The sequence below is a fragment of the Acaromyces ingoldii genome (assembly GCF_003144295.1).
Source record: "Acaromyces ingoldii strain MCA 4198 unplaced genomic scaffold FA10scaffold_1, whole genome shotgun sequence".
NCBI lineage: Eukaryota > Fungi > Basidiomycota > Exobasidiomycetes > Exobasidiales > Cryptobasidiaceae > Acaromyces > Acaromyces ingoldii.
The window spans coordinates 2,759,449-2,786,992 of NW_020290247.1; the positions used below are offsets into that span (position 1 = coordinate 2,759,449).

At 55.6% G+C, this 27,544-nt stretch overlaps 10 protein-coding genes across 10 annotated transcripts; 6 read left to right on the forward strand and 4 right to left on the reverse strand.

Annotated features, from left to right (window-relative positions):
• The first annotated feature begins 1,326 nt into the window (after positions 1 to 1,326).
• FA10DRAFT_264309 (cytochrome P450) lies at positions 1,327 to 3,504 on the forward strand. Its single transcript, XM_025520598.1, has 6 exons — positions 1,327 to 1,889; positions 1,958 to 2,167; positions 2,243 to 2,519; positions 2,595 to 3,034; positions 3,100 to 3,194; positions 3,256 to 3,504. The coding sequence occupies exons 1-6, from the start codon at positions 1,389 to 1,391 to the stop codon at positions 3,371 to 3,373; spliced, it is 1,641 nt and encodes a 546-aa protein (XP_025380895.1). The 5' UTR covers positions 1,327 to 1,388; the 3' UTR covers positions 3,374 to 3,504.
• Positions 3,505 to 3,609: 105 nt separating this feature from the next.
• Positions 3,610 to 6,322, forward strand: FA10DRAFT_299052 (hypothetical protein). The gene is made up of 2 exons (XM_025524679.1): positions 3,610 to 3,768; positions 3,870 to 6,322. The coding sequence occupies exons 1-2, from the start codon at positions 3,686 to 3,688 to the stop codon at positions 6,046 to 6,048; spliced, it is 2,262 nt and encodes a 753-aa protein (XP_025380896.1). The 5' UTR covers positions 3,610 to 3,685; the 3' UTR covers positions 6,049 to 6,322.
• A 69-nt stretch (positions 6,323 to 6,391) lies between these two features.
• FA10DRAFT_299053 (DnaJ-domain-containing protein) lies at positions 6,392 to 7,651 on the reverse strand. Its single transcript, XM_025524680.1, has 3 exons — positions 7,510 to 7,651; positions 6,652 to 7,429; positions 6,392 to 6,588 (listed from the first exon to the last, which is right to left on the reverse strand). The coding sequence occupies exons 1-3, from the start codon at positions 7,584 to 7,586 to the stop codon at positions 6,454 to 6,456; spliced, it is 990 nt and encodes a 329-aa protein (XP_025380897.1). The 5' UTR covers positions 7,587 to 7,651; the 3' UTR covers positions 6,392 to 6,453.
• An 84-nt stretch (positions 7,652 to 7,735) lies between these two features.
• FA10DRAFT_264312 (hypothetical protein) lies at positions 7,736 to 11,248 on the reverse strand. The gene is made up of 6 exons (XM_025520599.1): positions 11,072 to 11,248; positions 10,921 to 11,013; positions 10,776 to 10,835; positions 10,524 to 10,715; positions 10,128 to 10,451; positions 7,736 to 10,068 (listed from the first exon to the last, which is right to left on the reverse strand). The coding sequence occupies exons 1-6, from the start codon at positions 11,075 to 11,077 to the stop codon at positions 7,843 to 7,845; spliced, it is 2,901 nt and encodes a 966-aa protein (XP_025380898.1). The 5' UTR covers positions 11,078 to 11,248; the 3' UTR covers positions 7,736 to 7,842.
• A 97-nt stretch (positions 11,249 to 11,345) lies between these two features.
• FA10DRAFT_28912 (Sm-like ribonucleo protein) lies at positions 11,346 to 12,037 on the forward strand. The gene is made up of 3 exons (XM_025524261.1): positions 11,346 to 11,390; positions 11,470 to 11,610; positions 11,683 to 12,037. The coding sequence occupies exons 1-3, from the start codon at positions 11,388 to 11,390 to the stop codon at positions 11,962 to 11,964; spliced, it is 426 nt and encodes a 141-aa protein (XP_025380899.1). The 5' UTR covers positions 11,346 to 11,387; the 3' UTR covers positions 11,965 to 12,037.
• Positions 12,038 to 13,088: 1,051 nt separating this feature from the next.
• FA10DRAFT_264314 (hypothetical protein) lies at positions 13,089 to 15,673 on the forward strand. Its single transcript, XM_025520600.1, has 6 exons — positions 13,089 to 13,729; positions 13,793 to 13,815; positions 13,894 to 14,162; positions 14,216 to 14,270; positions 14,334 to 14,625; positions 14,685 to 15,673. The coding sequence occupies exons 1-6, from the start codon at positions 13,231 to 13,233 to the stop codon at positions 15,365 to 15,367; spliced, it is 1,821 nt and encodes a 606-aa protein (XP_025380900.1). The 5' UTR covers positions 13,089 to 13,230; the 3' UTR covers positions 15,368 to 15,673.
• On the reverse strand, positions 15,633 to 17,370 carry FA10DRAFT_264315 (putative RFC3-DNA replication factor C, 40 kDa subunit). The gene is made up of 9 exons (XM_025520601.1): positions 17,217 to 17,370; positions 17,081 to 17,145; positions 16,890 to 17,023; positions 16,754 to 16,833; positions 16,617 to 16,696; positions 16,318 to 16,559; positions 16,121 to 16,250; positions 15,920 to 16,052; positions 15,633 to 15,857 (listed from the first exon to the last, which is right to left on the reverse strand). The coding sequence occupies exons 1-9, from the start codon at positions 17,336 to 17,338 to the stop codon at positions 15,761 to 15,763; spliced, it is 1,083 nt and encodes a 360-aa protein (XP_025380901.1). The 5' UTR covers positions 17,339 to 17,370; the 3' UTR covers positions 15,633 to 15,760.
• An 895-nt stretch (positions 17,371 to 18,265) lies between these two features.
• On the forward strand, positions 18,266 to 20,079 carry FA10DRAFT_28987 (hypothetical protein). The gene is made up of 4 exons (XM_025524328.1): positions 18,266 to 18,420; positions 18,507 to 19,653; positions 19,769 to 19,788; positions 19,846 to 20,079. Exons 2-4 carry the CDS (start codon positions 18,508 to 18,510, stop codon positions 20,030 to 20,032), a joined length of 1,353 nt encoding a protein of 450 aa, XP_025380902.1. The 5' UTR covers positions 18,266 to 18,420; position 18,507; the 3' UTR covers positions 20,033 to 20,079.
• On the reverse strand, positions 19,954 to 23,340 carry FA10DRAFT_277450 (alpha-glucosidase II precursor). Its single transcript, XM_025523386.1, has 4 exons — positions 22,855 to 23,340; positions 21,565 to 22,792; positions 20,818 to 21,504; positions 19,954 to 20,755 (listed from the first exon to the last, which is right to left on the reverse strand). The coding sequence occupies exons 1-4, from the start codon at positions 23,307 to 23,309 to the stop codon at positions 20,126 to 20,128; spliced, it is 3,000 nt and encodes a 999-aa protein (XP_025380903.1). The 5' UTR covers positions 23,310 to 23,340; the 3' UTR covers positions 19,954 to 20,125.
• A 1,195-nt stretch (positions 23,341 to 24,535) lies between these two features.
• Positions 24,536 to 26,845, forward strand: FA10DRAFT_29015 (UvrD-helicase-domain-containing protein). The gene is made up of 3 exons (XM_025524336.1): positions 24,536 to 25,444; positions 25,500 to 26,100; positions 26,245 to 26,845. Exons 1-3 carry the CDS (start codon positions 24,650 to 24,652, stop codon positions 26,634 to 26,636), a joined length of 1,788 nt encoding a protein of 595 aa, XP_025380904.1. The 5' UTR covers positions 24,536 to 24,649; the 3' UTR covers positions 26,637 to 26,845.
• The last annotated feature ends 699 nt before the right edge of the window (positions 26,846 to 27,544 follow it).

Consider the following 27,544-nt stretch of genomic DNA (forward strand, 5'->3'; position numbering starts at 1 on the left):
AGATGGGGATAGGAAAGCCGCACAACCCGTGACCAGACAAGGCGCTCTCTATGACCTCGATGCCCTGATTACAAGCTTGGCCGAAACCGACACTGGTCACAAGCTCTGGACACTCACCGAGGCGACAATCGCTTTCCTCTCCGGTTCATGCTAAGCAGGACTTTTTTTGGCCTGCTTGGGCCGTCGAGGGGCCAGAGGTGCGAGAAAGTCCGAGCCTAGTACCTTTTTACGCCGCAGGCCGCTTTTTGCTTGCAGTTAGTGAATTCTGGACACTACTAGCTGATAAGACTAAAGGGTTGCTCGTCGCCGCGCGCAAAAGTCAGTCTTTCGCGAGTTTATGTGAAGGTTGGATCCTGCTGCTGGTTTGCTGATGGTGTGCGTTCGTCAGTGACTAGGATGCTGGTTCGGTCGACGGCAAGGACAGGAAAGTGACAGCGTGGATCCATGCGCCCATCTCATTTCCTCGCTGCGCCGGGCCAGAGGAACTAGCACATAGTTAAAGCGGAGGTGACGCAAAGTGTAGGAAAGGCCCCTGAACATTCTCCATTCGTCGCAACTCGAGCGGCTTCGAGGTGAATAGACCCAACCACGGCTGTGTGGTACAGTGCACCCCACGGACTTGGCTCATGGCGGCTTAGGAATTAACACTGGAGAGAATGTCTTCTTCGCTTTATTCTCTGTGGCTTTTCGAAGACAGCAATCCATGTACTGTACCACAATACGGCCTCAATCATGTCGGGTGCTTGCACTATGCCCAAAGGGCTGCCTCTACGTTTCTCATCAAAGAATCTCTTTTTCACACTGATTCATTGCTGCGCAAGATAGGAGAGCAGAGAGTGATGCTGCCTGCAATGACTACACGTACCGGACACACTACTAGGCGCCCAATTCCAGATCAGGGACGCCATGCATCTCAATCGCTTTCGTCGCCGAGCGTAGAGACATGCCCGAAGTACATGCACATTTATTGCAGGGCGACATGTAAAATTCCTAGCTTTCACGCACATACACTTACTAAGTAGTAGTACGTACCGTACCATGTACCAGCTGTTGTCGGTACGAAGGAATCAGTCCGAAGCAGACAATCTATGCCTCGGCCTCGGCTTCAAAAGTGATAGAGATTTGAGATGCGAGCGCCACTAGTTGTGCTGCACCAGGACCACCCCGAGGCCGAGGGACTACAACGGCTAGCGTATTGCAAATAGCAGCTGGCTAATGAGCCGATGCTCCACTTTCATTTTTCTCGGAAACAAAAAAATGTGTCCTGCGGGGTAGCGCAGTAGTGAAGTGAAGTGGGTGCTGCTGCTGCAATTCACTTAAGAAGGCAAGGAAGGAAGTGCCCCCTACACCCATCACCCCTTCTTTCTTCTTGGGCAGTTGCAAACAAAATGGGTTCGTTCGACATAAGCGCTCCTCAAGACTTGCAGACGGCGGCTCTGTACGCCGTGGCGGCGACGGGTGCTGTCCTCGCCGTGCTCCTCCTCCTCTACCCAGACCGCATGGCCTTCACCTCGCCACGTCCCCGCAATGTCAAGACAATGACCCCCAACTACCCCCTGATCGGGAACACGCCCTGGCTGTTGAGCATTGTACGCAAGCAGGAGAGGATCCTGACAGCAATCACGGAAGTTCAAAAGACTCAGGTCCCGGGCGGCCAACCCCTGACGCTGACGATCCCCCAGCTCGGCGGCCGGGTCTTCCTCATCAACCGTCCAGAGTACCTCAACTTCGTGCAAAAGGTCGAGTTCGAGCACTTTGTCAAGGGCTTCAACTTCCTAAACAACTTCTCCGACCTCCTGGGCTCTCATGGCATCTTCGTCGCCGACGGCGATGTGTGGAAGAAGCAACGCAAGATGGCCAGCCACATTTTTAGTGTTGGCAACTTCAAAGTGAGTCCTGGTGACCCAATCGTGGCGCCCAAGATGTCTTTGGCATTGCTAAAAGGTGCTTTCTGCAGACCTACGTTCAGCAAACGATCCACCGTGACATCGACCAGCTGCAGAGGCTGATGAGTGACTGCCACAAGACGGGCGCCCAGATCAACCTACCCGAAGTCTTCTTCCGTTTCACAATGTCGTCCTTCAGCCAGATGGCCTTTACTGCCGATCTCGAGGTGCTGCCTGCTACCGCGGAAGGCATGAAGACCCGCAATGAATTTGCCGATGCTGTGAGCCTTTCCAGTCTTGCTTTGTGCCGCACCCCCTCCGAAGCTCACCCACGATCCCTCGCTTCTATTTCAAAGTTCGACTTTGCCCAGTTGGTTGTCGACAACCGATTTGTTGACCCCTTCCCTCGCTTCATTGAGCTCTTCACCGCCCAAGGTTCTCGCATGCGCAAATCGATCAAGACATTGCGCGAGTACTGCTACCGCATCATTGATCTGCGCCTCGAAGCCCGTGCACGCGGCGAGAGTGGATCCGTCGACTCAAAGGAAGGCAAGGACCTCCTGGAGCTCTTCATGGGCATGGGCCTCACCAGAGACGAGCTCCTTCCTGTCGTTCTCAACTTCCTCATCGCAGGTAAGTCACAGAGCCTCGTTCACTCCACTTTCCACTCTTTCGAAGTTCTCACCCCTACTTGGTCCGCCTTGCCAGGCCGAGACACAACTGCGCAATCGCTCTCATGGATGTTCTACGAGCTCTGGAAGCACCCTGAATGCGTCAAGGAAATCCGACGAACCGTTGCAGAGCACCTTGACGGAAGGCAGATGGGCTACGACGACATGAAGTCGCTCCCGTACCTTCAAGCTTGCTTCTACGAGGCCGTTCGTCTGCACCCTGCTGTCCCCAAGAATGTCAGGACGGCGACGTGCGACACAACGATTCGACCCTACCAGGGCACCGAGAAGCTTTCTGGCGAACAGAAGGACCTCCCCGACATTTTCATTCGAAAGGGCGAGGGCGTCATTTGGTGTGACTACGCCATGGCGCGCATGCCCGAGAACTGGGGCCCTGACTGCGAGGAGTACAAGCCCGAGCGATTCCTCGAGAAGAAGGAGGATGGCGAGGTGCAATTCAAAAATTACGGTCAGATGGTCAGTCAAATTTGCGTCCTCCGTTTCCAAGTGGATCCTTTGTGGCTGACCAAATGCCAATACAGCTCGCCCACATGTTCAATGCCGGCCCTCGTGTCTGCCTTGGCCAGACGCTGGCGACGTTCGAAGGCATGAGCGTCGTCGCAGCTATTCTTCACAAGTAGGTCTCCTGCTTATGTATATCCTCTAAGGCCGGGCGACTCAGACTTTGTCCTCTTCAGGTACGACGTCGTGTACGATGACGACGCTCTCACAGCAGACCCGCCCGTATATGCAGACTCGGTCACCCATCCCATCGCCAACCCTTACAAGGTCGGGTTCCGCCCCCTCTCTACCTAAAGCCGCTTTCACTTCTGTCCCCCCTACTTCATTCTTATAAGACCTTGTAATGCTGTCCGTGTCTCCTCAGCCGCACCTTTTCATTGAAATGCTTTCCTTGATCCTGAAGGAGAGCCGCGTCACTCATGGCCACTGTAGGTAAATTGTACCGAGGCATTTCTCGGCCGAGTCCCGTTCAAGACAGTCTGTTTTTATTTAGTTTTCCCTTTTGGTGTCGGCACCTGCCCAAGAGACAGGCCGAATTCGCTAAACGGTGGGAGCCACATATCATCACCGTCGGTCGGCCGTGGCCCCAGTCGTGTCTTGTACGCCATGGCGAGCAGCCCCGCCGACTCCTTCTCGGCTGGGTCCAAGAAGCGAAAGAGGGTATCGAGGGCGTGCGACGCCTGTTTTGCGTGAGTGCACGTTCCATCGACCCGGCGGGCCCTTTGTGCGGGAGGGGAAAAATGCTTTTGCGGAAAATTGACTTGGGTGGTGCTTCTATTATCCGCCACAGGAAGAAAGATCGATGCGATGGACATCACCCCGTCTGCGCCGTCTGCGCCAACCTAGGCCGCAGATGTACCTACGACCGGCCTGAACGGAAGCGTGGACCGTCGCAGGGCGTCAGGCAGCGGCTCGAGGCCCAGGTTGAGAGTCTCGAGAGCATCCTCGGCTTCCTCGTCTCGACGTTTCCTCAAATCTCACACGACGCTGTCGAGCAGCTGCGGCTGGATGACAACCATGTCGCTAGCAGCAGTACCAGCGGCGAATGGGCCACCGCGGATGGACCGTTCATGCAGCACACAAAGGCGCAGGCCAGAGACATTTGGAGGAATTGCGACCTGGCCAAGAGCATCGCACCTAGCCTCGGCCTGAAGCTTCAGCACCTCCAATTCAAAGATGAGGAGGAAGACGAAGAAGTACTGGCAGCATTCAGCATTGACGAGGCGCGGAGAGCACGTCAACGTCTGGCCACTCGGCTGCCGTGGACTGTTCCACAATCGAGGACGGGACCCTTCCCACCGCACATTGAAGACGATCTTGACCACCACCTGGACCATTACTTCAACTCACTACACATGCTTTATCCTTTCATCGACAAACCCGGCCTTCTTCGGTGGAGCAGCAGCGGCAGCCGCGCCTCTGCCACCTACTCGCGCTTAGCCTTGGTCCTGGCTATCTGTGCATCGAGTCTGGTCGAGAGCGATGTAATCACGTCCGACGACTGCCACGGGCGAGCACGAGAGCTGTTGATGAAGAACCAGGAAGGTGAAGCCGATATAGAAGCCGTCCAGTCATGGCTTCTCCTCGGAATGATCGATGTACTCCGAGGGCGCGGTGCGACAAGTCGTCTCCAGCTCTCCATGGCTGTCCAGCTGGCTCGGGATGTCGGCATGGGCACCGACTCGGAAGCAGCCAAGTTGACCTGGTGGTCGCTCTTTTGCTTCGACGTCTTTCTCTCCCTGTCGATGGGCAAAGCACCCGTCGTTCGACGCGCTGACTTCACCGTCGCTCTCCCAATCGCTGATCATCACTCTGACGAGTGGTCTCTCTGCGTCGCCCGATCTCCCTCGGGTGTCGCAAAGACGGTTAAGGCTCACGCCGTTTCGACTTTCTGCGCCCAGGCTCAGCTGTCCGACATCATGTACGACGTCGCCCTCTCCAAGGCCTCATCGAATCCATCGCCTGCACCTTACGTGGTGCAGCGATTGCATGCATGGCGGGATGCGCTGCCACCACAGGTTGTCACGGCCCTCCTCATCACGTCGCAGGACCAGCAGCAGCCCCAACCATTTCACATTTACCACCTCGCCCTGCTTTACCATGCCTCGTCTGCCATCCTACATCCTTCCCCCAAAGGCGTCTATGCCATGCTCGATTCGCCGGAATCATCCCTGGCAAGGCTTCTCCATCGGTCTCAACAGATGTTTGCCAAGATCTCGCCCTTTGATCGGCTCTTCACCTCTCTGAGCAACGAAAGCCATGTACGCGGCGGCTTCTCCGAATTGCAGCCGCATGGGCAACATCGTCAATTGGGCCCGCCCCAGGCGCTGCCGCAGGTCCAGGCACCATCGACTTCCCACCCTGAAACCCCTCACGATGTGGCTTCAACGATGGCAGATACGTTTGGTCCGGCCCATGCCCTCGCCTATGCCTTAGGACTCCCCTCCGCCTCGCACCCTCACTCTTCGTCGTCGATGGGTCAGCAACACCATCCTCATCTGTCATCTGGATTCTCATCTTCGTCTCCTCTCGCGGGCGACACGCCGTGGAGCCGCTCACATGATACCAACGCCTCCCAAGGTGCCTGGTCCGACTTCTTGCCCGAGATGTTTGATCTTGGGGGAGGGCTTCGACCCACTTTGCCACACGGGCAAGGTGGCAGCAGCAACAGCAATAACAACAATGGCGGACCTCTGGGCCATCCCAACTCCATCCTCTTCCAGCTTGGAATGCAGGCCGATGCCGACGACTTCCACGGCTCTATTGCGCCTCCTTCCCATCATCCCCATCATCAGCACCACATCTCTTCGCATTCGTTGACGACGTCGAATCACATGCCAGAGGCGAGCCCCTCCAACTCTGCATTGCAGCAGCAACAACAACAGCAGCAGCAGCAGCAGCAATCTTCGCAGGTCGGGGCCGAAGAAGATGCGTGGCATCCGCCTCCTATCCAGGGCGTGTCTGTCTGAGCTACGTGCTCCTTCTCCATTATTGAGTCTACCCGCCTCACCTTCACCTTCTTCATCATCATCTGAGGACATTTGCGACATGTATTTCTAGAGGCGCCATCCGTCTGGCGTCGACCAACCAACCAACCGACCCCTCCCCCTTGTAATTACTCATCCGTCTTCCAACCACTCCTTTTCGAGTTTGGTGCAGCCTAGGAGCTGTTTACAAGACACAAGAGCATGAAGTGGTGACATTTGTTGATCCTTGTAATCATTAATGTACAGGCCTCAAGGCGAGATCGAAAGATTTGAGAAGTGAGCGATGAAAGCTAAGAAGAAAAGATTTCGCGATATCTCTTGTGTTCTGCTGCTGTTGCATAGCACGTCACACGCAGTGAGTGCACTGGCCAGTGGACGCAAGAAGGCTCAGCGCCGCGCGCCGATCGGAAGGGGCTGAGCGCCATTGTTGCCTGAAGTCAAAAGGGGATGAGAGGTTTGCTGCACCCCATCAACGAAGACTTTCTCGCCGTCTTGCGACTTGACATGAACCGTCTCGGTACCCTACAGGAGGGAGCGGGTCAGACTTCTGCTTTGAATGCAAGCTCGACAAGGAGAAACACTCACGTCAGGATCTACTCGACGGTAGTGCGACTCCGTCTTGCCATTTACCGTCCTCGTCGATCGACTCTCGGACGCAGCCATCATTCCCCCTCGTACTCCACTGCTGCTGCTACTGCTCGAGAAGCTCTGCATCGTTGAAGACGAAGATCCACCGCGGCTGGAAAAGGCCGAGGAAGAGTTGCTCATCATCGATGGGCCGAACGCCGACGTAAAGGGGTCCTCTGCTCCGCCGAAGAAGGGGCTCGTCATCGACATCATCGGATCTGCCGTCTCTCTCCTCGAAGGAGCCATGCCAAAGCCGAAACCATTGGTATCGGCCATCCTTCGATGGTTCGCAAAGAAAGGGTCGTCTGCGATGCTTTGACTCAGCGAGCCCGAGGCAAAGTCAGCTTGGAACATGTGGTTGAACAGCTCAAATGGATCGGTCGATGAGGCCATTCCGGCGCCGAAACGATCGCCACCCATGGCGAAGCCAAACGGGTGCCTCTGCTGTTGTCCATGTGCCGAGCCTCCAGGCCGCCGAGAGCTTGCGAAGCGGCGTGCAGAGTCGTGACCAGACTCCCACTGGAACGTGAAGGGCTTCGAGTCGGGCGACGTGCCAAAGTAGAAGTTGTCACTCGAGGACGAAGAGGCCGGCGAAGAGACGAGAGTGTCTCGATCGTAGCGCCTTCGCGAGCCCGGGTCGCCCAAAACCTCGTACGCTTCGGCAATGCGTTTGAATGCGGCTTCAGCCTCGGGCTTGCGTTCGGGCAGAGCACGATCTGGGTGCGTCTTGAGGGCTCTGCGTCAGAGAAGGGGAGATAAAGGACGCCATTTGAGTATCTCTATGCACTTCTACATGCATCGAAAGGGCCGACTCACGCTTTTTTATACGCTTGCTTGATCTCCTGCTGCGTTGCATCCTTGTCAATGCCTAGGATGACGTAGAGCGTCGCCATGGCTGCTTTCCTATGGGTGGACGCAGTCCGAGCAGTGTCTGCAGGGGGCGAGGTGAGGAAGGCTGTCGAACAGAAAGCCCGTGCAGATCCCAGAGATAGGTGCCAGATCTCCACTTCGTTCCTAATCACACGTGTCGCTGAGGTTCAGACACCCGATACATACTAGAGCATGACGATATTCTACATTGTCCAGAACGACAGAAGACAGGATATTACAGGAGCGAAATCCTTAACAGATCAAGAGCGGGACACTTTGCTACTCCTCTGCCTTCTGCTTCTTCTTTGCGGTCGAACTCTTCTTGTCCGCGGTTGCCTTCCTCTTCGAGGCTTCAAGCTGCTGCTGCTGCTGCTGCTGCGACGAGGCTGATGCTGCCTTACTGGGCAATTCTTTCGCTTTCTTGGATCCGGGAATTGCGACCGTGGCGGGCTGTCGATCCTTGGCCATGTCTCGTCTTGGCATCTTACCACTCGGCGGAACTTTGTATCGTTGCCTCTCCATCTCTTCATCTTGCAAAACCAGCTTCATTTGTCCTTGTCCAGGACCAGGACCAGGACCAGGACCAGGACCAGGTCCCTGTTCTTGCCCTTGCCCCTGCTCTTGTCCTTGTCCTTGCTCTTGTCCGTGTCCTTGTCCTTGCCCTTGTTCTTGTCCTTGCCGTTCCTCGCCCCCCTCCCCTGAATCGCCAGCCTCCTTCTCGGTCCCTTTGGTCTTTTCACCCTCTCCTTGCTCTGTTGACGGTCCTTCCTTGGAGACTGCCTCGTCTTCCTCACCTTCGATCGGAACCCAGGAGCCCCTGGCCCTGAGGCAATCGCGATACCAGCCCTGCAATAGGCCAATCTGAGCGGGAATAGCCGAGTCGTCGATGACGAGGAACGGTGGAGGTGGTTCGAAAGGAAGCATAGCCCCGTTGGTCAGCCGTGGGTCCTTGCCGTGGAGGGCAGCTGAGGGAGCCGCCGCGCCTTCCACTTTGCCTTGCCCGGCCTTGATGCCCTTTGCCAGCTGCCCAGGGCGTGGTGCTCCGTTCGCCGTCCCGTTGGCCTGGAAGAGGCGCATGGGCACACTGAGGTTCTTGAGGCCGAGCTCCTCGTCGAGACCGAGGGCTTTGAAGCCGAAAAAGTCATCGCCAAGCTCGCCAGCAAAGTTACCGGAGACGAGCTGTCCTGATGGTCTTTCACCCTGTTCATCGTCTGCGGCGGCCTCGTGGTCAAAGAACTGTTCCTCGTCTTCCATGGCAAGATTGTCTTGAGCCTGCAGCTGGTCGCGATACGATGACCGCAATTTCCGGAGAAGATCTGAAAGCTTGCTTCCGTATCGCTCCACGTCGTCGACGATGTACGTCTCGAGCGAACGGATGTCGGCCCGGCCATTTTCGAAGAGAGTGTGTAAGATCATCTCTTCTACGCTCATCTCGTGCGCGAACTTGTCCTTGTACATGCACATGGTCTTGCCAAGGCTCATAATGTACTCGGCCGCTACTTCAGACAGGACGTCTGCTGCCTGCTTCTGGCTACCCTCGAAGCCAGCGTGGGCAAGCAAGTACTGAGATCGTTGTCGGACAATGTCTCGCGCACCTTGGCTGCTGATTCTCTCGAAAGGATTTCGACCTGACGCTAGATGGGGTGGACCTTCTTCGCGCATCCTCCTCACCCTCCCCGACACCATTTCGATGCCAGCTTCGTCGGTGCGGACGTCATCATCCTCGTCGTCTTGGCCATCGTCGTTGTCGTCGTCCCCGTCATCCTCATCAGATGACGCCACGGCCAGCCAGGCAGGAATGGCCTCGTCACGCTCGAGGTGCCTGGAGAGCTCCCCGAATTTGCTGTGTGTCCTGCGAAGCTTCTGAATTGTTTTTATGTTTCGTAGCACACTGTCTATCCCTCCAAGACCTTCTCCCTGGCCCACCTGGCCGCCTTGACGACTTGCCAGCGTTCTCCTTCGTCGTCGTACCTTGGGCTTGCCGACCACTCGTGCAGATCCTGAAGGCAGACGCTCCGACGCCGGTAGGGGGGCCACGCCGGAAGGCAGAAGCGAAGGATGAGAGATTGCGGACCACCAAGCGCCCAGCAGTGGCTTCTCCCCTGAAGTTTCGTCTGTGGCGTCAAAGACGTACTGCGCTCGTTGCTTGCCTTGCGATGTGGGAGATCTCCTTTCTTGTCCGCCCAAGCCAATCGTTAGTGCCGCTCTAAGTACGTCGCCATCTGCCCCGACGTCTAAAGTTCGCAGCAGATCAGCTGCAGTGTGATCTGAGAGCCCATCGCCAGGCTGTCCGGTGAATGCATCCAGTGGTCTCGAGCTGGGCCCTCCTTCTGACGCTGGAGCGTTATCGAGATACCTGCTCGACCATCTTCGGTCCTCCCTCTGGAGCGCCTCCTCAACGGTGGAGAATGTGCTCATCCCTTCGGGCGTCCGCAACAGGGCTGGCTTCTGCTCAAATGGGGCATCGGCCATTGCGCGCGCTCGCTTCCAAGCCAGCTGTGTCCCCTTTCGGCTTGTCAGACCTCACTGATTGCTCCTCATAGTCTGTCATGCATGCGACTCACTCCTGCGCCTCTAGCCAGCATCTCGTTTGCACCATTGATCAGCTTGCCGTCCCGCTTCGCAATCTTGCCATTAATAGCGGAGGCACCCGCCGTCGCCGCGGAGGACGATTCGCCTGCGCCATCAAGCACCATTCCATCGGCCCATGGTATACCAGCCCCCAGAGCAGAATCTTGTGCCCCGCCATGGCTCGAAATTGCGCTCAAACCGGCGCTGGCCTCCCACTGATTTAGTGCCTCCTTGACATCGTTTGTATCGTTGACGTACGCCAGCAAATGGTTGGCTTTGGACCGCATGAACTGGACACTCCTGCGGAGTGGATGCGTCTGCACAAGTTGCTGTGTTGTCAGTGCTTCATTGTCCGGAGGCTGAAGGAAAGGAGAGCAGTGTGGACTCACCGGCTCGCTGTTGTAAGTCAGGCAGTTGTCCCAGATGAGGTCGAGATCCCTGGTGAATTGGGCCTTGGACTTGTACCGCCCATTCTTTACATTTCGCAGCATTGTACCGAGGTCCATTGGGTTCTTGATGACCTCGTAGTAGTCGGGTGCCTCTCGCTTGGCCACCTTGTTGAGAAAGGCAGTGGCATGCTCCTGTTTCAGAGCCTCTGGTGATTAGTGGAGCTCCCGTGACGGGGTAAGTGGAACACCTACGCTGCTCCGGAGCTCGTCGAGGAGCCGCGTCATCGACTCGATGAACTCGAGCCTGTCGTCCTGTGTGACGAAGATCAATGCGGGGAAGCGGAAGCCGACCGTCAGCGGATTCCCAAGACGACGGGGGCACAGACGAAGGACTCACTTTACCATTGCGGACCTCGATAAGAAGCTGTCGCAGCTCTGCATCCGAGAGTGGAACACAGTCGCGGTTCGCCTCGATGGCTTGGAGGAGGTACTGCGCGAGCATGGGGAGTTCAGAAGCAAGATTCGGGTGCGAGAGACATACTACTCACCTTCATGGTGTGGGCGGTACGTCCACGGCAAACGACGCGCCCCTCTCCCGCTTGTTACAGTCAGCTGTAGAGACACAAGCCAACGTGTCTAGACCATTGGAGCAAGGAGATGTCGGTCGTCGTCTCCTTTCCGCGCGATCCCTTTCTCCTCCGGAGAACGCCTAGTTTTGTTGATCGTCTCTCGCTCGTTATTCTGAGTGATCGGGGTGCCGCGAAGGTGTAAGTTGTCACGTGGCAATTTTACCAAGGCATCCAACATCGGCCCTCTTTGGACATCTGACGACGACGAGCCATCGACTACAGAATAGCAGTAACCATGGTGAGTCAATTGGCTCTGCTTGTTGTTGGGTCGAGGAATAGAACCCCGAGCGGATGACTGATGCGAAGTTGCTCTACAGCTCCCGCTCTCGCTGCTTAATGCAGCAAAGGGAAAGACGATTCTCGTCGAGCTCAAGAATGGCGAGACGTTCAATGGCCTGCTCGACAACTGCGACGCATTCATGAACCTGACCCTGACTGAGGTGTATCAGACGAGCAATGTGAGTCAGCCTCTGATCGCGCTATGAACCTGGTATCAGAACTGATGGAAAGAGCCGCTCATGGCTGGACAGACGGGTGTACAATTCTGGAAGCTACCCGAGTGCTATATCCGAGGATCAACAGTCAAGTACTGCCGTGTTACGGACCAGCTCATCGATCAGGTCAAAGAGGCTGAGGAGGAGGCAAGGAGACAGCGGCAGGCTCAGGGTGGGACCAGTGGTGGAGTCGGGCTTGGTCATCGTGGAGGCCGAGGCGGTGGGCATCAGAACGCACGCGGTGGGGGACGAGGAGGGCCGGGAGGCGGTGGCCGCGGCGGACGGGGTGGCAGAGGAGGAGGGAGAGGAGGATATTGAAGAGCAAGTCATGTCTCTTCTGATCAATCCAGAAAAAACAACTGTGTACCACCAAAAAGCCATCAATTGGTATCGTGAGGATGTGATCATTCCCAAACGTCTCTCGCTCGTGTCATGGCCTTTCCAATCTCCCATCAATCCGGTCGTCAATATACCGGCATTCGCCCATAGACCGGCGAAGCACATAACATCTTGCGATTAGATCTGCTTCGTTCGACAACTCTCTTGAGTTTGAGGTAGTGCATCCTCAAAGCACTCCTGCTGCTTCCGGGTCGAAGGGCTCGGTCAGAGTCTTCGGGCTTGCTAGACCAGAGAAAACATCGAGCGGACGAACCCTCGATGATCTCTGTGCGGTATTTTGCGTCAAAAAGTGCGTGGACTGCGTGCTCTTCTCCCGTGTCAGCAATGCCAAGAAGCCGCCGGGGCGGAGCTCGATGCGCTCTGCGTTGATGCATGGCGCTCGCGAAGTTGCTCAGTGTCACTGTTGTGTGAGGTCGGACGAGAACACAAAACGGCGACTTCGATACAAGTTGTCAATGTTAGCAGCCAACGACCTCGCACGCGATCGGGAAAGCTCTTCCCTATTGAAGCAGTGTCGATGCCCGGGAAGGCATCCTGGGACGATGGCAGGGCATCGAAGTGCGTAGGTCAAGCTCTCTCCTCTTCCACCCTCTTGCCATCAAGAACGGTCGAGAGCGATGCACGAAGAGGTCGTTGACACGCTCCTCGCATGCTTTAGCTTCGTCTTCGGGTGCTCGTTTCGCGTCATGTGAAAGCGAGCAGACGGCCTCCTTTGACCATCACTCGAGCAGTGAGCCGAGATAGCTCCTCCTCTAGCAGTGTCGAAGAGCACACTTGACTTGGATTGCTTCCCACTGCCTGGCTCACGATGCTGTCTGCATCCATTTGCTAGACCAAGGAAGCTACGGTCACGCATGTAGCCCAATCCTTGTGAGAGTCAGCAGCAGCTGCCGTCTTATCGCTTCAATCAGATGTGAAACCAACACTGTAGTGCAGTTCGCGCTTTGATTTGCGTTAATTCTAAACTCAACTTAGCAAGGAGACCGTGCGCGTGCGTGTCTAAGCTCGCCCCGAGCAGGGAGCAAAAGAACCCTAGCCTGGCAACTAGCTCCCGCCACCTGTACGCCTCTTTCCTCGCCGCACGCCCGTATCTGTGTCAAACAGCGACATATCTCTTGCTTTGACGAAGACAAAACACTAACTACGTCAGCAGCAGCGTGCACTGGTGGTGATACGAGTCTCAGCATGTCGTCGATATCGGCTCGCCTTGGCTCTGGGGCTGAAGCCTTACACGGAGGCGGGCTTCGACAGTCGCGAAAGCGTTCCACTTTGTCGCCAACGAGTGAAAAGGCTCCTCAGCGGAGCGACCGATCGATGAACGAATATGACTCGCCCAGGCGGTCGCCGTCGTCCGAAAAGATTCCCTCGGACATTGACTACGTCGACGATGAGGAGCTCCGCCATTCGGCGAGGCCGACGCGTCGCAGAAGCTCGAGCATTCCCATGGCTCCCCCTTCGCTGGGCACGCAAGAGGATGAGTACGACGACAATGATGACGACAACGACGAGTATGGCAATCCTCGCATCATCAAGCCAGAGAACATCCTAGGAGGCTGGCATTTTGCTCCCTTGCTGATCGCGGTCATACCTCCCTTGGGCGCTTTGATGGGTGGTCGGGCCGACGCCTGGAGCGATGCCATTCTCCTCGTCTTGGCCTCTTTCTGGCTCTATCAATTTCTCAAAGGTAAGCAGCATCATCGCCTCTCTTCAGCTCTTCTCACATGCTCACTCTGCTCTACTCTTTCAGTTCCACACGACATATACCACGCGGTGAGTGACACCTCTTAATCCACAAAGATGCGCCTTTGCCCCCAGTCATTTGCTTACCATTCGCACGCGCAAACTCAGGCACGCACTCGACGTATATTACACAGCGACTCCATGGACCAGGAGGGTGAGGTATCTCCCCTCTCCAGCCCCTTGTCCGAATCGGCACCTTCATCCCAGCCACCGACGTACTCAGAGGACTCTGCGAGGCGCCGCCATCGCGAGGCCGCTGCTGCCGAGCTGAGGAGGTCCGAAACAATGAGCCTCGTGGCTCTCGTTCTCAGCCCTCTGGCCGGTGCTTGGCTCCTTAGTTGGCTCATGGATACCTTTACCGATGGCAACCGTTTTCTGTGGGTGCACATCTCATTTTCTGCCCGACTTTTGCTGACCACGTCTTCAACAGCAATACCTTCAACATTCGCCTCTTCATGCTGGCATCGGGCATCAAGCCTTGGAGCGTGAGTTTTGGCTCTCATTCAAGCCCCTCATTGCAATCCCATTGACTTGATAGCACCTCTCAGCATGCTTTTTCGCTCCTTCGAAAGCGAATGCTACACCTCCAAGAAGTCGTCCACTATCCTTCGTCTCGGGTCGAGCACATGAGCCGTCGTCTCTCGAGGCTCGAGACGGAGATCTTGACGCTTCGCAAGCTCGTTGCGATGAAGACGGACGTGTCGATGCTCAAGGACGGCATCGATGTGCCCCTCACGCAGTTGAGCAGGACCATGCGGCGCTACGAGAAGAAAGAGGAGCATCTTCGCATGAGCGCAGAGGACAAGTTCGACCTCGTCGAAAGCCGGCTCGAGGATCTTCGTGAGTAGTTTCTTTTTGCTTCAAGCCTCTACGTAGACTGACTAGCCATCGCGTGGTAGTCCGCGAGGTTGCCATCAATGCCGAACTCATCGAGGAGGAAAGGAGAGAAAGGGAGCGGGCGGCCAACCTGCCCGCATCGATCTTTCATGCCGTCAAGTATGCCCTAGGCCAGCGATCCCAAGAATCTAGCCGTCATTATCTTCATGACACCCCTCGCAGTCTGCCATCGTCGGCATCGTTGGGCATCACCGCGGCGCAAGAGCCGAGCAATGGCGCCGCAAAGGCATCTCGACAGGGAGCCGCAGCAGCAGCGCCACCGCGCTACTATACTAATGCGGGAGCGGTGTCTACTTCTCCATCGCGTTCGCAGACCAAGGCCTCTTATCCAACTCCACCGCAGAGCCCCGGTGCGCAGTACGCTTGGCACGAGGAAGGCTTGTACTACTGGGTCTTCCTACCGCTCAACCTACCCAAGGCGGCACTCAGATTCGCAAACGGGAAGGTCCGTGGCGCGGTTACAGATGGTGGCTACGACAATGGATACCAGGCTGCTATCCGACATGCGCACGAAAGCCAGCAGCAGCGCAGTCAACAGCGCCTTTCTATGGCGACCGCTACATCTTCTCCCTCATCCTCTCTCTCTCCGACCAAAGCGGGCATCAGGGGAGCCGCACCCAGGTCGACCGCTAGTGCGAATGCGCCTGCTGGCACTGTGCCTCAGGTTAGGTCGCCTGTCCAGTGAGAGCGTTCTCAAAATCGCCTACCAACGGCGACACTTCGGAATTTCCCCTTTTTGGCATCCCGTGATACCCTCCTCTCTTCACTTTTCCTCCCTGTCCTTCTCTTATATCCATAAGTGCCTCTCCTTGCATCATCACCTTCTACTTCTCTCATTTTGGCCCAATCGGTGGAGGTTAGGCCCCCTAAGAGGCCCACCTCATCGTTCTCCTGCACACACTCCCTTGTACTAGTCTCGCCTCGACGAATCCCCTTTGTAGCCATTCTTTGACGCTTTTGACCTCTCAATCATTTCTCTTTCTCTTTCAAAGCGTGGTTTCGATGTTTAGATCAGTTCATGAACAAAGTTCATTTTCGGTTGTCGGCTGTCGATGCAAGGGAAGGGAGAAAGGTGACACTAGGCCTTGTTTTGCGAAAGCTGCATCGCAATCTTGACTGCGCCCAATAGAGCCGACATTTGGATCTTTTCCGACCCGCCAGTGCTCAGCCGATGTCTGTTCAGCTCTCGAGTCAGCACAAGAGAAAGACTGAGGTCGAAGCAGTGGGAAACACTCACTCGATTTGGGCGAGCTGATCTAGGAGGTAGATTCTTGTCTGCGGTGGCAACTTGTATGTCGAGATGATGTCATAGATGCCGTTGACCATGTCGGCTAGCGCCATCCCTTTCGACACCTTGAGCTCCGAAACGTCTGCAAGTGGTGAATGTGCGAGGTGTGAGCGCGGCGTAGCGTCGCGAGAGGGAAGAGAGCCAACTCACGTTTGTGCGCCGTGGTGAATTCGGCATTCATCATTGTGTCAACAATCTTTTCGACATCAGCCGGGTGAGGATTGCCCGTACAATTGTACACGGCTGTCTCATCTATGCGGTCATACGCGGCATGACAAGCCTGGCAAGATCCTCATCAGCTCCTTCTCGTAGCCAATTTCTCTTGGTCATTGCTTGCCATTACTAACCTGCAAAACATTGAGCGCCCTTCGCATATCTCCGCGAGAAAGCTTAATGAGGGCCTCCTTCCCATCCTGCGTCAAGTTGCACCCTTCGCTATCGATGACATGCTGCAGTCTTCCTTCAACCTGGTCAAGCTCCAACGGGTTGAAACGGAAGCGTGTACACCGCGACTGGATAGCGGGAATTATCTTGTTGACGTAGTTGCAGATGATGGTGAAGCGGACGTTGCGCGTGTACTGCTCGATGACTGGGGCGATCCTGGTCAGCATGCCTGTTCTCACTTAGATAGAGAAATGCAACGCACCTCGCCGGAGCGCGCCTTGGGCGGCAGTCGTCATAGCATCCGCCTCATCGAGGACAATGAGCTTGAAACCGCCTTGGTTGCTATGTGAACGAAGCACTTTCAGTACATGAATCGGTGAAACGCAAAAAAGAACCCACCTGAAGACGTTCTTCGTGCTCGCGAAGCTCTTGATTTGCTCCCTCACTACATCGATGCCGCGGTCGTCCGATGCATTCAGCTGGACCGAAGGAGTCAGGGCAATACTTTGATACACCCAGACACTGAAGTACTTACTTCCAGTACATTATTCCGGTAGTTCGGTCCATAAATTTTCCTCGCCATCGCCAAGATTGTGGATGTCTTTCCTGTCCCGGGAGGTCCGTAGAAGAGGAGGTGTGGGAGCCGATTCTTTTCGATGAATTTCTCGACTACGAGGAGCAAGCTTTCAGTCTCTGATTTGCTACACCGCAGGTCAAATCACTCACTCGTGGCCGTGATGTCCTTGTGCGATACGAGATCGTCGAGCGTTGCGGGCCGGTACTTTTCAACCCTGTGCAGCGACGAGGAGATGATGATCAGCGCCGAGCGTTTCTCAAGCTCAACGCTTACAGCAACACTTACCACGGCAACAGGTCTGTCTGCTCATCCTGCGTCTGATCTGAAGCCTTAGCCTTGCCTTTGCCCTTGCCCGTTTCCACGGCTGCCGAAGCATCCTCCATCATCGCATCTGCCTCGGTCGTCATTGTCACGGGGTCCTGGTCTCGTTCTTCGTGATGCGTGAATAGCAACTCACCGCCGCGCCGACGCGTCTTAGAAAGCGACGCCATTTCCACGTGAAGCTGCGCGTAGAGCAACACTTCGCGGTCGGTCAATCCTTATCATACACGACGACAACGACGCGATAGCCGACGCAGAGGAACGCACGAAAGGGCGTGGCAGCGCTGCCATGTCAAGCAGGCGAAGACCTGGCAGGTGGATGACACCCGCGAGGTCCAAGATCACCACCGTTGACCGTTTCGGTCGGAATGAGCCAGATCGGGTCCCAAGCACCTCCACAGTCGCATCCACCGCCGCGGGCCAGAGCCAAATTGACATGAGCAAGACAGCAAAGGGCTCTAGAAGCACGCCGAAGCCTTTGCGAGGTGGTGATATGGGTGGTAGGAAGCCATTCGGCGAGATGGACAGCAATCGGATCCGCACAGATGACGAAGCGGGCGTCATCGCAGTTCCAACGGTCAAAATCAAACAAAAACGGGTGAAGAACCTCGACGAGCTCAAAGAGGAGGCGGTTTTCGACCCAGCAGCGCTCGATGGATCTTCACGCAAGCTTTCAAGTGCGAACGACCGCCCCGCTGCGCTGCGAGGCACGTCCGAAAGCGATGGACAGACGCAATTCGGGGCAGCTCTCGACTTGGATACACCGCTCCTCGCTTTGCCCGGTTTCCCTCGAGACGGAGACTCTCAGCGCTCATCTTCTCAGTCGGAAGATCTACACACTTCCAATCTGCCGTCATCACCGGCGGCTCGACTTTCACTGAAGCGGATCGCAGGCCCCACTCAACAGGAAGAGAATGAAGACGATCTTGAGTACGTTGAAGAAGGCCCGGCTCTCCAAGAGTCAAGTCGAGTAGCGGGCAACATCAGCATAGAGATGTTCCAACGCCCTCCCTCGAGGAAGCCAGGCGCCGAGGCGACACCGTCAGAGACACCTTCCAATACAAGCAACAAGGAAAACGACCCTTTGCAGCTTTACAAGAGACAGGAAACAACGCCTCGTGGTCGAGCGGTGCCTTCTCCTCCGTTGAGCCCCGGTGGAAACCACATGGTGCGTCGCAGGAGCAAAACCACTGATGAAATTGAGCATCTCCGGGAGAGAGCGGAAGACTCACCAGCAACGAGGCAACGCAAAAGAATGGATCTGAAGCAATACGATCGGAATCTGGGCCTGCCTACATCCGAGGACGAGGACGAGCTCCTTGTCGTAGCGACGACAAAGGCACCTACGTCGGCTCGTGCTTCGACAACAGTCAAGACTGAGCAAGGAGACGATATCTGGCAGATTCGCTCCCCTGTCACTTTTGATCATGTCAAGAAACGGTTTGACCGCATCCCAAGTATCAAAGCCAAGGTGGCTAGGATGCTCTCCAGTTCAATGGAAGAGCGTAGCGAGCCGCTGGATCCTCCTACCGTTGACAAAGTGCAGTGGGATGATGAGGAGACGGCCGTCGGTACCCCTGATCCATTCGGTTTCCTCAATACCGAGAAGAAGCTGGACCTGCGTCGCCGCTCTAGAGTTCAACGTCGAGTCGGGCCTGGAAGGAAGCCAGAAGAATTCTCGGAAGATGTGTCTGAACAGGAAGAAGGCGAGGAAACGAGCGACAAGCCTTCCGCTTTTGGTACAATGACTGCGCCTGCTCCACTTCCCGAGGATACTCACGACACGGCGGACCTCGCGACACGCCAAGATCAGGACGTTGAGGATCTTCCGCCCATCAATGTGGCAGAAGAACGACGCAAAAGCACTCGAGTTCTCAAATCTGCTCAAGCTCCTCTTTCGTCGCCTTCATCGTCTTCAAGCTCTAGCAGCGAGGAAAGGAAGGATCCAGCTCGAGACTCTGCAACTTCTTCTTCGCCGGAAGATGATGGACTCGATCTGTCGGAGCTCCGACCTCGACGACGGACGGCAAAGAGGAAAGCCGAGGCACCGAGATCGAAGCGCCGCTTGAAGATGGCAACTGAAGAGCAGTCGAAAGGAGAGAGGCGCGAGAGGCCACTCTCGCAGTTCCAGATCATGAGGCTGAAACCGGCGAGAAAGCGAACCGACAGTACACTGGTCAGGACAGCCAGCACAGCGCGCTCGAAACGACGCAAGAACAGTGGAAAAAGCGAGAGCGTGCAGGAGAGTCAGGCCTCGGAAGAAAAGACAAAGTGGAGCTCGATGAAGAAGAGCATGGGGCCGATGAAGAGACAATTGGAGGTGGGGGACGAAGTAGAAACGAGGCAGCGAAGGCTCGGGCTGAGGCTGCCGGAGGATGCGGGCGCGAAAAGGCGGATAAAGGCGAGTACGAATCTTCAAGCGGACAGCAGCGTCAAGATAATGGCAAAAATTGGTTCTAAAGACAACAAGAAAGATGAGGCTGAGGAGAGCTCGGATCTGACTTCGTTGAGCGAAGATAGCATGGACCGAAATGAGGTGAGCGCCCTCGGAAAAGCAATTCGGCTTGAAGGTATCTTACCCTGCACTCCATAGCCGTCTTCATCGGACGTTGACGGAAGCAAAGAGAGAAAGCGATACTTTGCCGAAGTGGACCAGCATCAGCTTCACATGGAGTGAGATTTCTATTCATTGTATACTTTTATTCATTTCCCAATCGGCCCGGTCACCACCCTTTCTCTTGACTGTACTCTCTAGGCTTCGAATGTTCCCGTACCAGTAGCATCTGTCAGACTTGTATATAAGACCTTTCTCTCAATCGTCAAACACCGCTCCAGACTTTGTCTCGGATTTCATTTGCCTCGACAAGAGCAAGTTACTCAAAATGGATGGTCCAATCCTCAACAATCTTGACCTTGGGGTCCTTAATCACAAGCACACTAGCCTTTCCGCCCGCTTTGCCGCTGGCACTTGATCCTTTCTTCCAGGTAAAGTCGACGGGGCCTTCTCTTGTTTTGATGGAACGTGGGGGCTTGTCCAGGCCGAGAACCACGACGCGCTCGACACGAACGTCCGTAATCGACTTTCTGAAGGCGTCCTTGTTTCCTCTTGACGAAGCGCTCACATTGGTGCCAGCACTGCTGCTTCCTTCGACGTCCTTTGAGACGATGGTCGCACTGCCGTCCGAGGCAGAGGAGTCCTCGCGCCACTCGAATTCCTTCCAGACGTAATCGCCCTCTTCGTCCGCATAAGTCTGTCCATCGTCGAGGTACAGCCTGCCTTTTGCTCTGACACCGCCGTGTGCCTGAGAATCGAGGGCAATGTAGAGGGTGAAAGGGTCTCGCCAACCCAGCTCAGCCGATCGACGGACGCGCTCCCGGATCGTGACAATAGATCCACCACGCTGCAGCATGGGCACCTGCGATGTCATGGGCGCCGGCACGCTTACGCGTTTGCCACTCGCCGAGCCGCGGTAGATTTCGTGGGTAAAGTAGTTGAAGAAGGGCTTCATAGAGACGTCAGCACGGCGCAGAGAGGGGCGGAAGTAGGAGGTCTAGCATTGCTCACCCTGTCTTCCCCGAGATAGATGTCGACCTTGGTGGCGTCTTTCTGCACGGCTGGCTTGACAAGTAGACCGCTGTCACCGATATAATACTGATCGTCCACCGCAAATCCATTTGCGTCATGAGGGTTTACGAGATACTGGGGTCGAAGGACGGGGAGACCCGTAGAGCTCGCCTCCTTGAATGCCGTGTACCACGTCGGAAGCATCTTGTAGCGAAGCTTGATCAGGTCACGCACCGCCGACCGCAAGGGCTCGTCCAAGAGATACGGCTCGCGGCGTTTTGTGTCAATGTGGGCGTGTGCACGGAAGAAGGGTTCAAAGATGCCGGCCTGGTACCATCGCACGAGCATCTCTGGGCTCGGATTACCGAAGAAACCGCCGACGTCGCAGCCACAGAAGCTCATACCTCCAATGTTGTTTGCAAGCATCATGGGAATGCACACCGCCAGGTGCTCCCATGTGCCGAGATTGTCGCCCGTCCAGATTGCACCGTGCTTCCAACTCCCGAGCCACCATCCGCGGGCAAGGGTAAAAGGTCTCTGATTAGGGGACTCTCGCAGCTTGGCTGCCAGAGTCGATGCGGCGTGATAAGTGACCGAATAGATGTTGTGAATGTCCCGATGCTCCCAGTTGCCGTGGTGCTTGACGTCTTTGGGCGCTGTGATCTCCGGCCCGTTGAAGATGGCAGGCTATTGGGAAGTCTGTCAGCTTCACGTTCCTTTTCATACACGAAGATATCTCTCACTCACCTCGTTCATATCAAGCCAGAAATGCATGTTTCGGGCATTGGCCTTGAGCTTCTTGCTGGCCAGGCTGTACAGCGAGTTCCACCAGTTCTGCAGGTCGGGATGGAAGCCGTCGAGCCAGCTTGCAGAACCGCTCCAGCACCAGCCCTCGTAATCGGACTTGTCGTCAGGCATCTTGACAAAGACGTCCTTTGTGCGAGCCTCTTTGTAGAGGAAATAGTCGTCATTGCGCGCCAGATGGGGATCGATAATAATGACGAGCTTTCTGCCTTCAGCATCGAGTCCTTCAAGCATTCGTTCGGGTTTAGGAAAGGTCTCGTCGTTCCAGACACCGTACCAATGGTTCTTAGCATATTCAATGTCGAGCCAGATGACGTCCATGGGGATGTCCTCGTCTGAGAAACGGCCATTGACGGTCAAGACGTCGTCGGTCGATAAATAATTCCATCGGCACTGGTGGTATCCCAAGGCGAAGTAGGCCGGCAGAGGTGTCTTGCCGACGAGCGTCGAGAAGAGAGCCATATTTTTGTCAGGCGTAGGCTCGAGGAAGACGAAGAGGTCGAGGATGCCTGATTCAGAGAAGAAATGCGTTCTCGCCGTCTCGTTGCCCGATGGTCCCGGGACACGGTCAACGTCGATCCAAGTCTCAGAACCCGAGAGCCAGAGGACCGAGGCAGCGCTTCCGGGTTGTACGGCATGCACGACGGGCACAGACCCGTAGAGGCTCATCGGCGAATCGGCGTCGTATTCAAAGACGTCCGTATTCATGAGTCGATAAGGCTCGTGGAAGTCACCGTCCTTTTGGCCTCTCGTACTGCGCAGATTGAGGGGGCTGGCATGCTCGGGCAACCCAAAGATGTTTGCTTTGCCAGGGAACTCGATGTCCAACGAAAGCGCTTCAGGCCCTTTTGGCTTGCTGTCCTGACGGCCGGCAAATGTCTCCTCCCACTCGCCCCTGTCTTCCTCTTCGAAGCCTGCCCAGGCGTCCGCCGCAGACGCCGCATGGCCTGCCTCTTGAAGGGAGCGTTTCTTGTTCTGGAAGACCAGCGAAGGGGCATCACCGTCGCTTTCGCTTTTTGGAGACGGAAATGGGTCTGGTTTGGGCCGGAAGTGCTCCATGTGAAGCAGACCTCTTCCATTAAGGACAATTTGGGGCAATCCTTCCCTTAAAAAGGTCGCCTTGATGGGGTTGTGCTCGAGTATGAAGGTGTTGATGCCCTCTGGTCCGAAGCTGGAACAAGAAGATTCAAGTCAGTGCGTGGGTCTTGCCACTCCAGCGTAAGTTGGACTGACTTAACCGTACTGCGGGACGTATCGGACTTGTAAGAGAAATGCTCTTGCTTAAACAGCTCGGGCTGCTTGTCGATGCCCCACTTCTCTGCCTCGTCGTACCTCTTCCAGTCGCCATGCCTCTTGCCCACCTGGTCCATGCGCACACGGGCCGTGCCGTCGTTGTGAAAGCGGACTTCGAGCTCAAAATCGACGCCAGGGTACAGTGCCGAGCTCACCTGGGCCTTGAGCGAGGGTTTGCTCTGATCAAATGACGGAAGGGCATTGATGCTGTAAGGCGAGGAGAATTTAGGGCCGTGCATCTCGGCGTAGGTGGATAGTCGTCGGATCCTGCGGCAGAACGACGAATCGCCGCACTTTTTGAAGTCATTCGGTCTCACAGCTGATGCCAGATCGACTGCCGTGGCTAGGAGTAGCCACACAGGCAGCAGCAGTGCTGCTACCGAACTGACGCGCATCTTTCCCTGGGTCGCGGTCGTTGGACGATGCGGTGCCGCTAGTCGTCGAAGGTTGCCAGATCAATGTCGTTGCAGCCTTTGCTTACATAAGACACACGCCAAAAGAGCAACACCGGACCAACACCAAGGTGTTTGGAGAGACATAAGAAGCTCTCATGTCCAGAAATAGATCGCATGAAATGTCCTGCCGCGAGTCCTGGCAGTTCCTAGGAGCAGAACAATGCCTGCTTAGGACTTCTTCATGCCGTCGCGGGGCGGCGTCCGATGACACAATAGGAGGGAGCGCTCCAACAAGAAGGACCGTGCCTCGACGCGTCGAGGAGGAATTTACTTTGCCTCACCGCCCAAAAGCAAGAAAGTGTCCCTCACGACCTCTGCGGACAGAGAGCAGGCAGAGGGAAGGATGAGCAGCGAAGCAGCGGCCACGGATACGGTGCAGGCCTTTTTGGCTACGCTGTCACGCGCGCAGTATGAGGCCGCCACGGCGCCCGCCGATGTCCCCCTGCAGATCCTGGCCGGTCCAGGCAGTGGCAAGACGAGGGTGCTCGTCGCCAGGGTGGCGTGGCTGATCGAGCATGAGCAGATCAACCCAAGGAACCTCGTTGTCGTCACCTTCACCAACAAGGCCGCTGGTGAGATGAAAAAGAGGCTCTTCGGGCTCATTGGACCCTATCGCACCGCCAACCTCGTCTTGGGTAAGCTCTAATTCGGCTCCAGCAGCTGTTGTGTCACTCGCTCATCGGATCTTTCGCCCATCTTAGGGACATTTCATGCCACTTGCTCTTCACTCTTGCGCAAGTATGGCGGCCTCATCGGCGTTCCCAACAACTTTACGATTGCGGACGCCGATGAAAGCAAGAAGATTATCAAGGAACAGATCAAGCAGCTGCAATCCCATCTCGATGCCAACAAGCTTCCCTCAAAGCTCAAGCCAGAGATCTGCATGGCTGAGATCTCGAGGGCGAAGTCCAAGAACATGTCTGCCGAGCAGTTCCATACATATCTTCGCAACATTGAGAGCGGCAGGGTCAAAGTCAACAACGGACGCTTTAAACCGGAACGCACCGAAGTGCGCAGCGCAATCGCCGTCATCTACAGAGCTTACGAGGCTTACCTCCAACAGCAGAATGCCTTGGACTTCGATGACCTTTTAGTCAATGGTCTTCGTCTTCTGAGCGATGAAAAGGCGGGTGTGACATTGGGCATGAGGCATATGTGAGTACTTTCTGCGAAAAGCTGTCCTTCGCCACACGATACCTCTAACACACACCCCGGGTCCCTCCTTCCTTTGCAGTCTTGTGGACGAGTTTCAGGACACAAACACGATTCAGTACGATATCATGTCCTGCATGGGAGGTCCACATGGCTCTCGCTACTGCGTCACTATCGTGGGCGACCCAGACCAATCAATCTACGGCTGGCGCTCTGCCGAGATCGGAAACTTGTCGCTGATGGAAGAAGAATTTAATAAGGGCAGACGTGCGCTCCTCGGAGACAACAATGCGCTTGGCGTGCAGAAGGCCTTCCTCGAAGAGAATTACAGGAGCACTGGCAAGATTCTCGAGGCGGCAAAGGGCATCATCGAAGGAGACCCGAACCGCATCGAGCGTGACCTGTTCACGTCGCACCCTTACGGCCTCGAGGTCCGTCTCAAGCTTCATAGCTCAGCCCAGGTTGAAGCCGCATTCGTTGCCACCGAGATTAAGCGTCTCGTCGCATACACTGGTGGACTGCTCAACTATGACGATTTCGCCATCCTGCTTCGCTTCAACGCGCTTTCGCGAGAAGTGGAACGGCAACTGCAGCAAGAAAACATACCCTCTAGGATGATGGGCGGCGCACGTTTCTTTGAACGCAAAGAGGTCAAAGACATCTTGGCCTACCTGACTCTTGCAGACAATCCTGACTTTACGCCGGCCCTCGAGCGAGTCATCAACGTGCCCAAACGTTCCATCGGCGAGAAAACAGTAGAAGACCTCAAGAAGGTGGCCGACTCGGAGGGCATAAGGACGATGAGGATCGTGCGAAAGGTTGCCAAGTCCGATGTCCCTATCTATGGGGTGCGCAAATCGACGCAGATCAAACTCAAAGAATTCATCCAAGTCGTTGACGAGCTTCGACGTATGGCAAAGCAGGTTAGTAAGAAGCTTCTCTCTCGATTGCAAGCCTTATCTTACAGCTTTCATTCAGGATCAACCCGTCTCGGAGATCATCGAGACGCTGCTGCAGCGTATCAAGTACAAGGAGTATCTACAGAAGGAGCATGACTTCGATCAGCGCTGGGAAAACGTCAAGGAATTGATCAACTTCAGCGCGCTCGTGGCTCAGTCGTCTCAAGATGCGGCAGCATATGATAGGGTGCTCGAGCAGCACGTTGACAATGCCCGCACTAGTGATCTGGAAGTCGACGATGAAGAGCTCGATGACGCTTTCGTCCATGACAGTCCGATCAAACGAGAGACTCCCGGCGTTTCGGATTCCGTTTCTCGTTACGGTGGTGGTATGAAATCCCTCGGGAGCTCATCCACTCTCAAGGGCAAAGCTAAGATCAAAGACGAAGAGGTGGCGGTTATCGATCTCGCCAGCTCGGACGAGGATACGAGCCCGTCGAAGAAGCGTCAGAGGCACAAGAATGTCGGGGCCGATGACGAGGCCTCACGGGTAAAGAAAACCAAGACGAAGAAGTCTTCTTCCGCAACAAGTTCGCCAGGCAAAAGAGATGACAGGGACAAAGCTGGGAAGGACAAGGCTCTCGAAAAGACATCTACCTTGCACCAATTCTTGGAGGCAAGTACCCTCTCGACAGACATGGAGCAGGACGACGAAGACGGAAAAATGCCAAAGGTGACGATTGCAACGAATCATGCAGCCAAAGGGTGAGTGCAGGGTCAACTCTTGTGCTGAGCAATCTTCGATGCTCATATGCTCCTTGAAGGCTTGAATATCCCATCGTCTTCATCATCGCTGTCGAGTCAGGCACCTATCCGTTCTTTCGCGCCACGACAGAGGAGGAGGTCAACGAAGAGATCCGTTGCTTGTACGTGGCCGCCACCCGTGCCCAAGCAGCTCTTTATCTCACCTACACGACGGGCCGCATGGTCAACGGCGAAACTATGCCCAAAACACTTTCACCCTTCGTCTCACGGCTTGCAGACCCCAAACAGATCAAGGGTGGCACATGGAAAGGGAACGATAGCACCACGTTGCTGCAACCGGGTGGCTTCATTGGCTCAGCATCCAGCGCTGTGTCGAGCAAAGCTCAGAAGACAAAGCATGTCCCTTGCATCAATTTTGCAACGGACCGACCCACCATCGATACCAGGGTAAGAGTTGACATTGCCAGCGTCCTTGGCCGACGAGAGATGTCTGAGGACGTCGTCATGGAAATGATCGAAAAGTTCGAGAAGAGCAATACAGCAGCAAGGGTCAGAGACACGGACAATGCCATGTCGCTCCAAAATCCTGCTCTGCCATACGGCAGCTTCATGACGAATCGCTTTGGTTTCAGTAGCTCTGACCTACACGGACCTTCATCGGGCAACGGGACGCCAATGGCTTCCGGCCAAGGGACGTCGCTCATTCGACCCAAAGTCACGCCAGTGGGCTTCCAATCCGCAACTTCAGTCTTGTCACGTACCTCTAGTGGTAGTGGTAGCGGCATAAGCGCCGGCGGCAGAGCACAAGCATATTTACAAGCGAAAGGAACCGGCAGGTACGACGTTAATGGCTGGCCGATCCAGAGATCTCAGACAGCGTCGGGTTCCATGGCAACGGCGGTGCAACCGTCTCGTTCCACGCCCAATAGCGGATTCGAGATCCAGGACATTAGAAGGGCCCCAAAGGCGGTCGCCGCACCCTCGTTCACGGACGAATATCGCATGAGCAAGAACGAACACGTACATTCGTTTGTCGGCCCTAATGGCACAGCACGCCGGCCCAAGGCGGATCTGGCGAGCTTCCAGACCGCCCACAATAATGGTCTGTCGAGCATCATGAATCTTTTGCCAGGCGACTCCGCTAGCTCGGGCTCAACTTCACAACCTTCCTCTGCTCGGCCTGCAACTTTACCGACTGCAGGCGCGTCAAGCAACGGGCTTGGAGGCAGGAAGAACTCGGGAATGAAGAGGCTTGGAACTGGGCGAGCAGTGCTGAAGAAGACGAACTAAGTGAAGTCTCGCGAGCGACACAGCTCTGCGCTCGGCGTCGGATTCTTCATGCTTGCACCCCCTCCCCCC

What these genes read in the sequence shown, in the direction of transcription:
- FA10DRAFT_264314 (XM_025520600.1), top strand. Translation starts at nt 13,231, where the DNA reads ATGTCGTCGATATCGGCTCGCCTTGGCTCTGGGGCTGAAGCCTTACAC. An exon ending in ACCGATGGCAACCGTTTTCT is followed by an intron (nt 14,163 to 14,215) that starts GTGGGTGCACAT and finishes CGTCTTCAACAG; the next exon opens with CAATACCTTCAACATTCGCC. An exon ending in AAGCCGGCTCGAGGATCTTC is followed by an intron (nt 14,626 to 14,684) that starts GTGAGTAGTTTC and finishes ATCGCGTGGTAG; the next exon opens with TCCGCGAGGTTGCCATCAAT.
- FA10DRAFT_277450 (XM_025523386.1), bottom strand. Translation starts at nt 23,309, where the DNA reads ATGCGCGTCAGTTCGGTAGCAGCACTGCTGCTGCCTGTGTGGCTACTC. An exon ending in ACGTCCCGCAGTACGGTTAA is followed by an intron (nt 22,793 to 22,854) that starts GTCAGTCCAACT and finishes TTCTTGTTCCAG; the next exon opens with CTTCGGACCAGAGGGCATCA. An exon ending in TCTATCTCGGGGAAGACAGG is followed by an intron (nt 20,756 to 20,817) that starts GTGAGCAATGCT and finishes GTCTCTATGAAG; the next exon opens with CCCTTCTTCAACTACTTTAC.
- FA10DRAFT_264315 (XM_025520601.1), bottom strand. Translation starts at nt 17,338, where the DNA reads ATGACGACCGAGGCAGATGCGATGATGGAGGATGCTTCGGCAGCCGTG. An exon ending in AGCACGAAGAACGTCTTCAG is followed by an intron (nt 16,697 to 16,753) that starts GTGGGTTCTTTT and finishes TCGTTCACATAG; the next exon opens with CAACCAAGGCGGTTTCAAGC. An exon ending in ATTCACCACGGCGCACAAAC is followed by an intron (nt 16,053 to 16,120) that starts GTGAGTTGGCTC and finishes CACCACTTGCAG; the next exon opens with ACGTTTCGGAGCTCAAGGTG.
- FA10DRAFT_264309 (XM_025520598.1), top strand. Translation starts at nt 1,389, where the DNA reads ATGGGTTCGTTCGACATAAGCGCTCCTCAAGACTTGCAGACGGCGGCT. An exon ending in TTAGTGTTGGCAACTTCAAA is followed by an intron (nt 1,890 to 1,957) that starts GTGAGTCCTGGT and finishes TGCTTTCTGCAG; the next exon opens with ACCTACGTTCAGCAAACGAT. An exon ending in TCAAAAATTACGGTCAGATG is followed by an intron (nt 3,035 to 3,099) that starts GTCAGTCAAATT and finishes ATGCCAATACAG; the next exon opens with CTCGCCCACATGTTCAATGC.
- FA10DRAFT_264312 (XM_025520599.1), bottom strand. An exon ending in TCGACGAGCTCCGGAGCAGC is followed by an intron (nt 10,716 to 10,775) that starts GTAGGTGTTCCA and finishes GCTCTGAAACAG; the next exon opens with GAGCATGCCACTGCCTTTCT. An exon ending in TGCTGGCTAGAGGCGCAGGA is followed by an intron (nt 10,069 to 10,127) that starts GTGAGTCGCATG and finishes ACAAGCCGAAAG; the next exon opens with GGGACACAGCTGGCTTGGAA.
- FA10DRAFT_29015 (XM_025524336.1), top strand. Translation starts at nt 24,650, where the DNA reads ATGTCCTGCATGGGAGGTCCACATGGCTCTCGCTACTGCGTCACTATC. An exon ending in TTCGACGTATGGCAAAGCAG is followed by an intron (nt 25,445 to 25,499) that starts GTTAGTAAGAAG and finishes GCTTTCATTCAG; the next exon opens with GATCAACCCGTCTCGGAGAT. An exon ending in GCACCAATTCTTGGAGGCAA is followed by an intron (nt 26,101 to 26,244) that starts GTACCCTCTCGA and finishes TGCTCCTTGAAG; the next exon opens with GCTTGAATATCCCATCGTCT.
- FA10DRAFT_299052 (XM_025524679.1), top strand. Translation starts at nt 3,686, where the DNA reads ATGGCGAGCAGCCCCGCCGACTCCTTCTCGGCTGGGTCCAAGAAGCGA. An exon ending in GCGTGCGACGCCTGTTTTGC is followed by an intron (nt 3,769 to 3,869) that starts GTGAGTGCACGT and finishes TATCCGCCACAG; the next exon opens with GAAGAAAGATCGATGCGATG.
- FA10DRAFT_28912 (XM_025524261.1), top strand. An exon ending in AGGTGTATCAGACGAGCAAT is followed by an intron (nt 11,611 to 11,682) that starts GTGAGTCAGCCT and finishes ATGGCTGGACAG; the next exon opens with ACGGGTGTACAATTCTGGAA.
- FA10DRAFT_299053 (XM_025524680.1), bottom strand. Translation starts at nt 7,586, where the DNA reads ATGGCGACGCTCTACGTCATCCTAGGCATTGACAAGGATGCAACGCAG. An exon ending in AAGCAAGCGTATAAAAAAGC is followed by an intron (nt 7,430 to 7,509) that starts GTGAGTCGGCCC and finishes TCTCTGACGCAG; the next exon opens with AGCCCTCAAGACGCACCCAG. An exon ending in ACCGTCGAGTAGATCCTGAC is followed by an intron (nt 6,589 to 6,651) that starts GTGAGTGTTTCT and finishes TCCCTCCTGTAG; the next exon opens with GGTACCGAGACGGTTCATGT.
- FA10DRAFT_28987 (XM_025524328.1), top strand. Translation starts at nt 18,508, where the DNA reads ATGGATCTGAAGCAATACGATCGGAATCTGGGCCTGCCTACATCCGAG. An exon ending in GCGCGAAAAGGCGGATAAAG is followed by an intron (nt 19,654 to 19,768) that starts GCGAGTACGAAT and finishes CGTTGAGCGAAG; the next exon opens with ATAGCATGGACCGAAATGAG. An exon ending in ATAGCATGGACCGAAATGAG is followed by an intron (nt 19,789 to 19,845) that starts GTGAGCGCCCTC and finishes TGCACTCCATAG; the next exon opens with CCGTCTTCATCGGACGTTGA.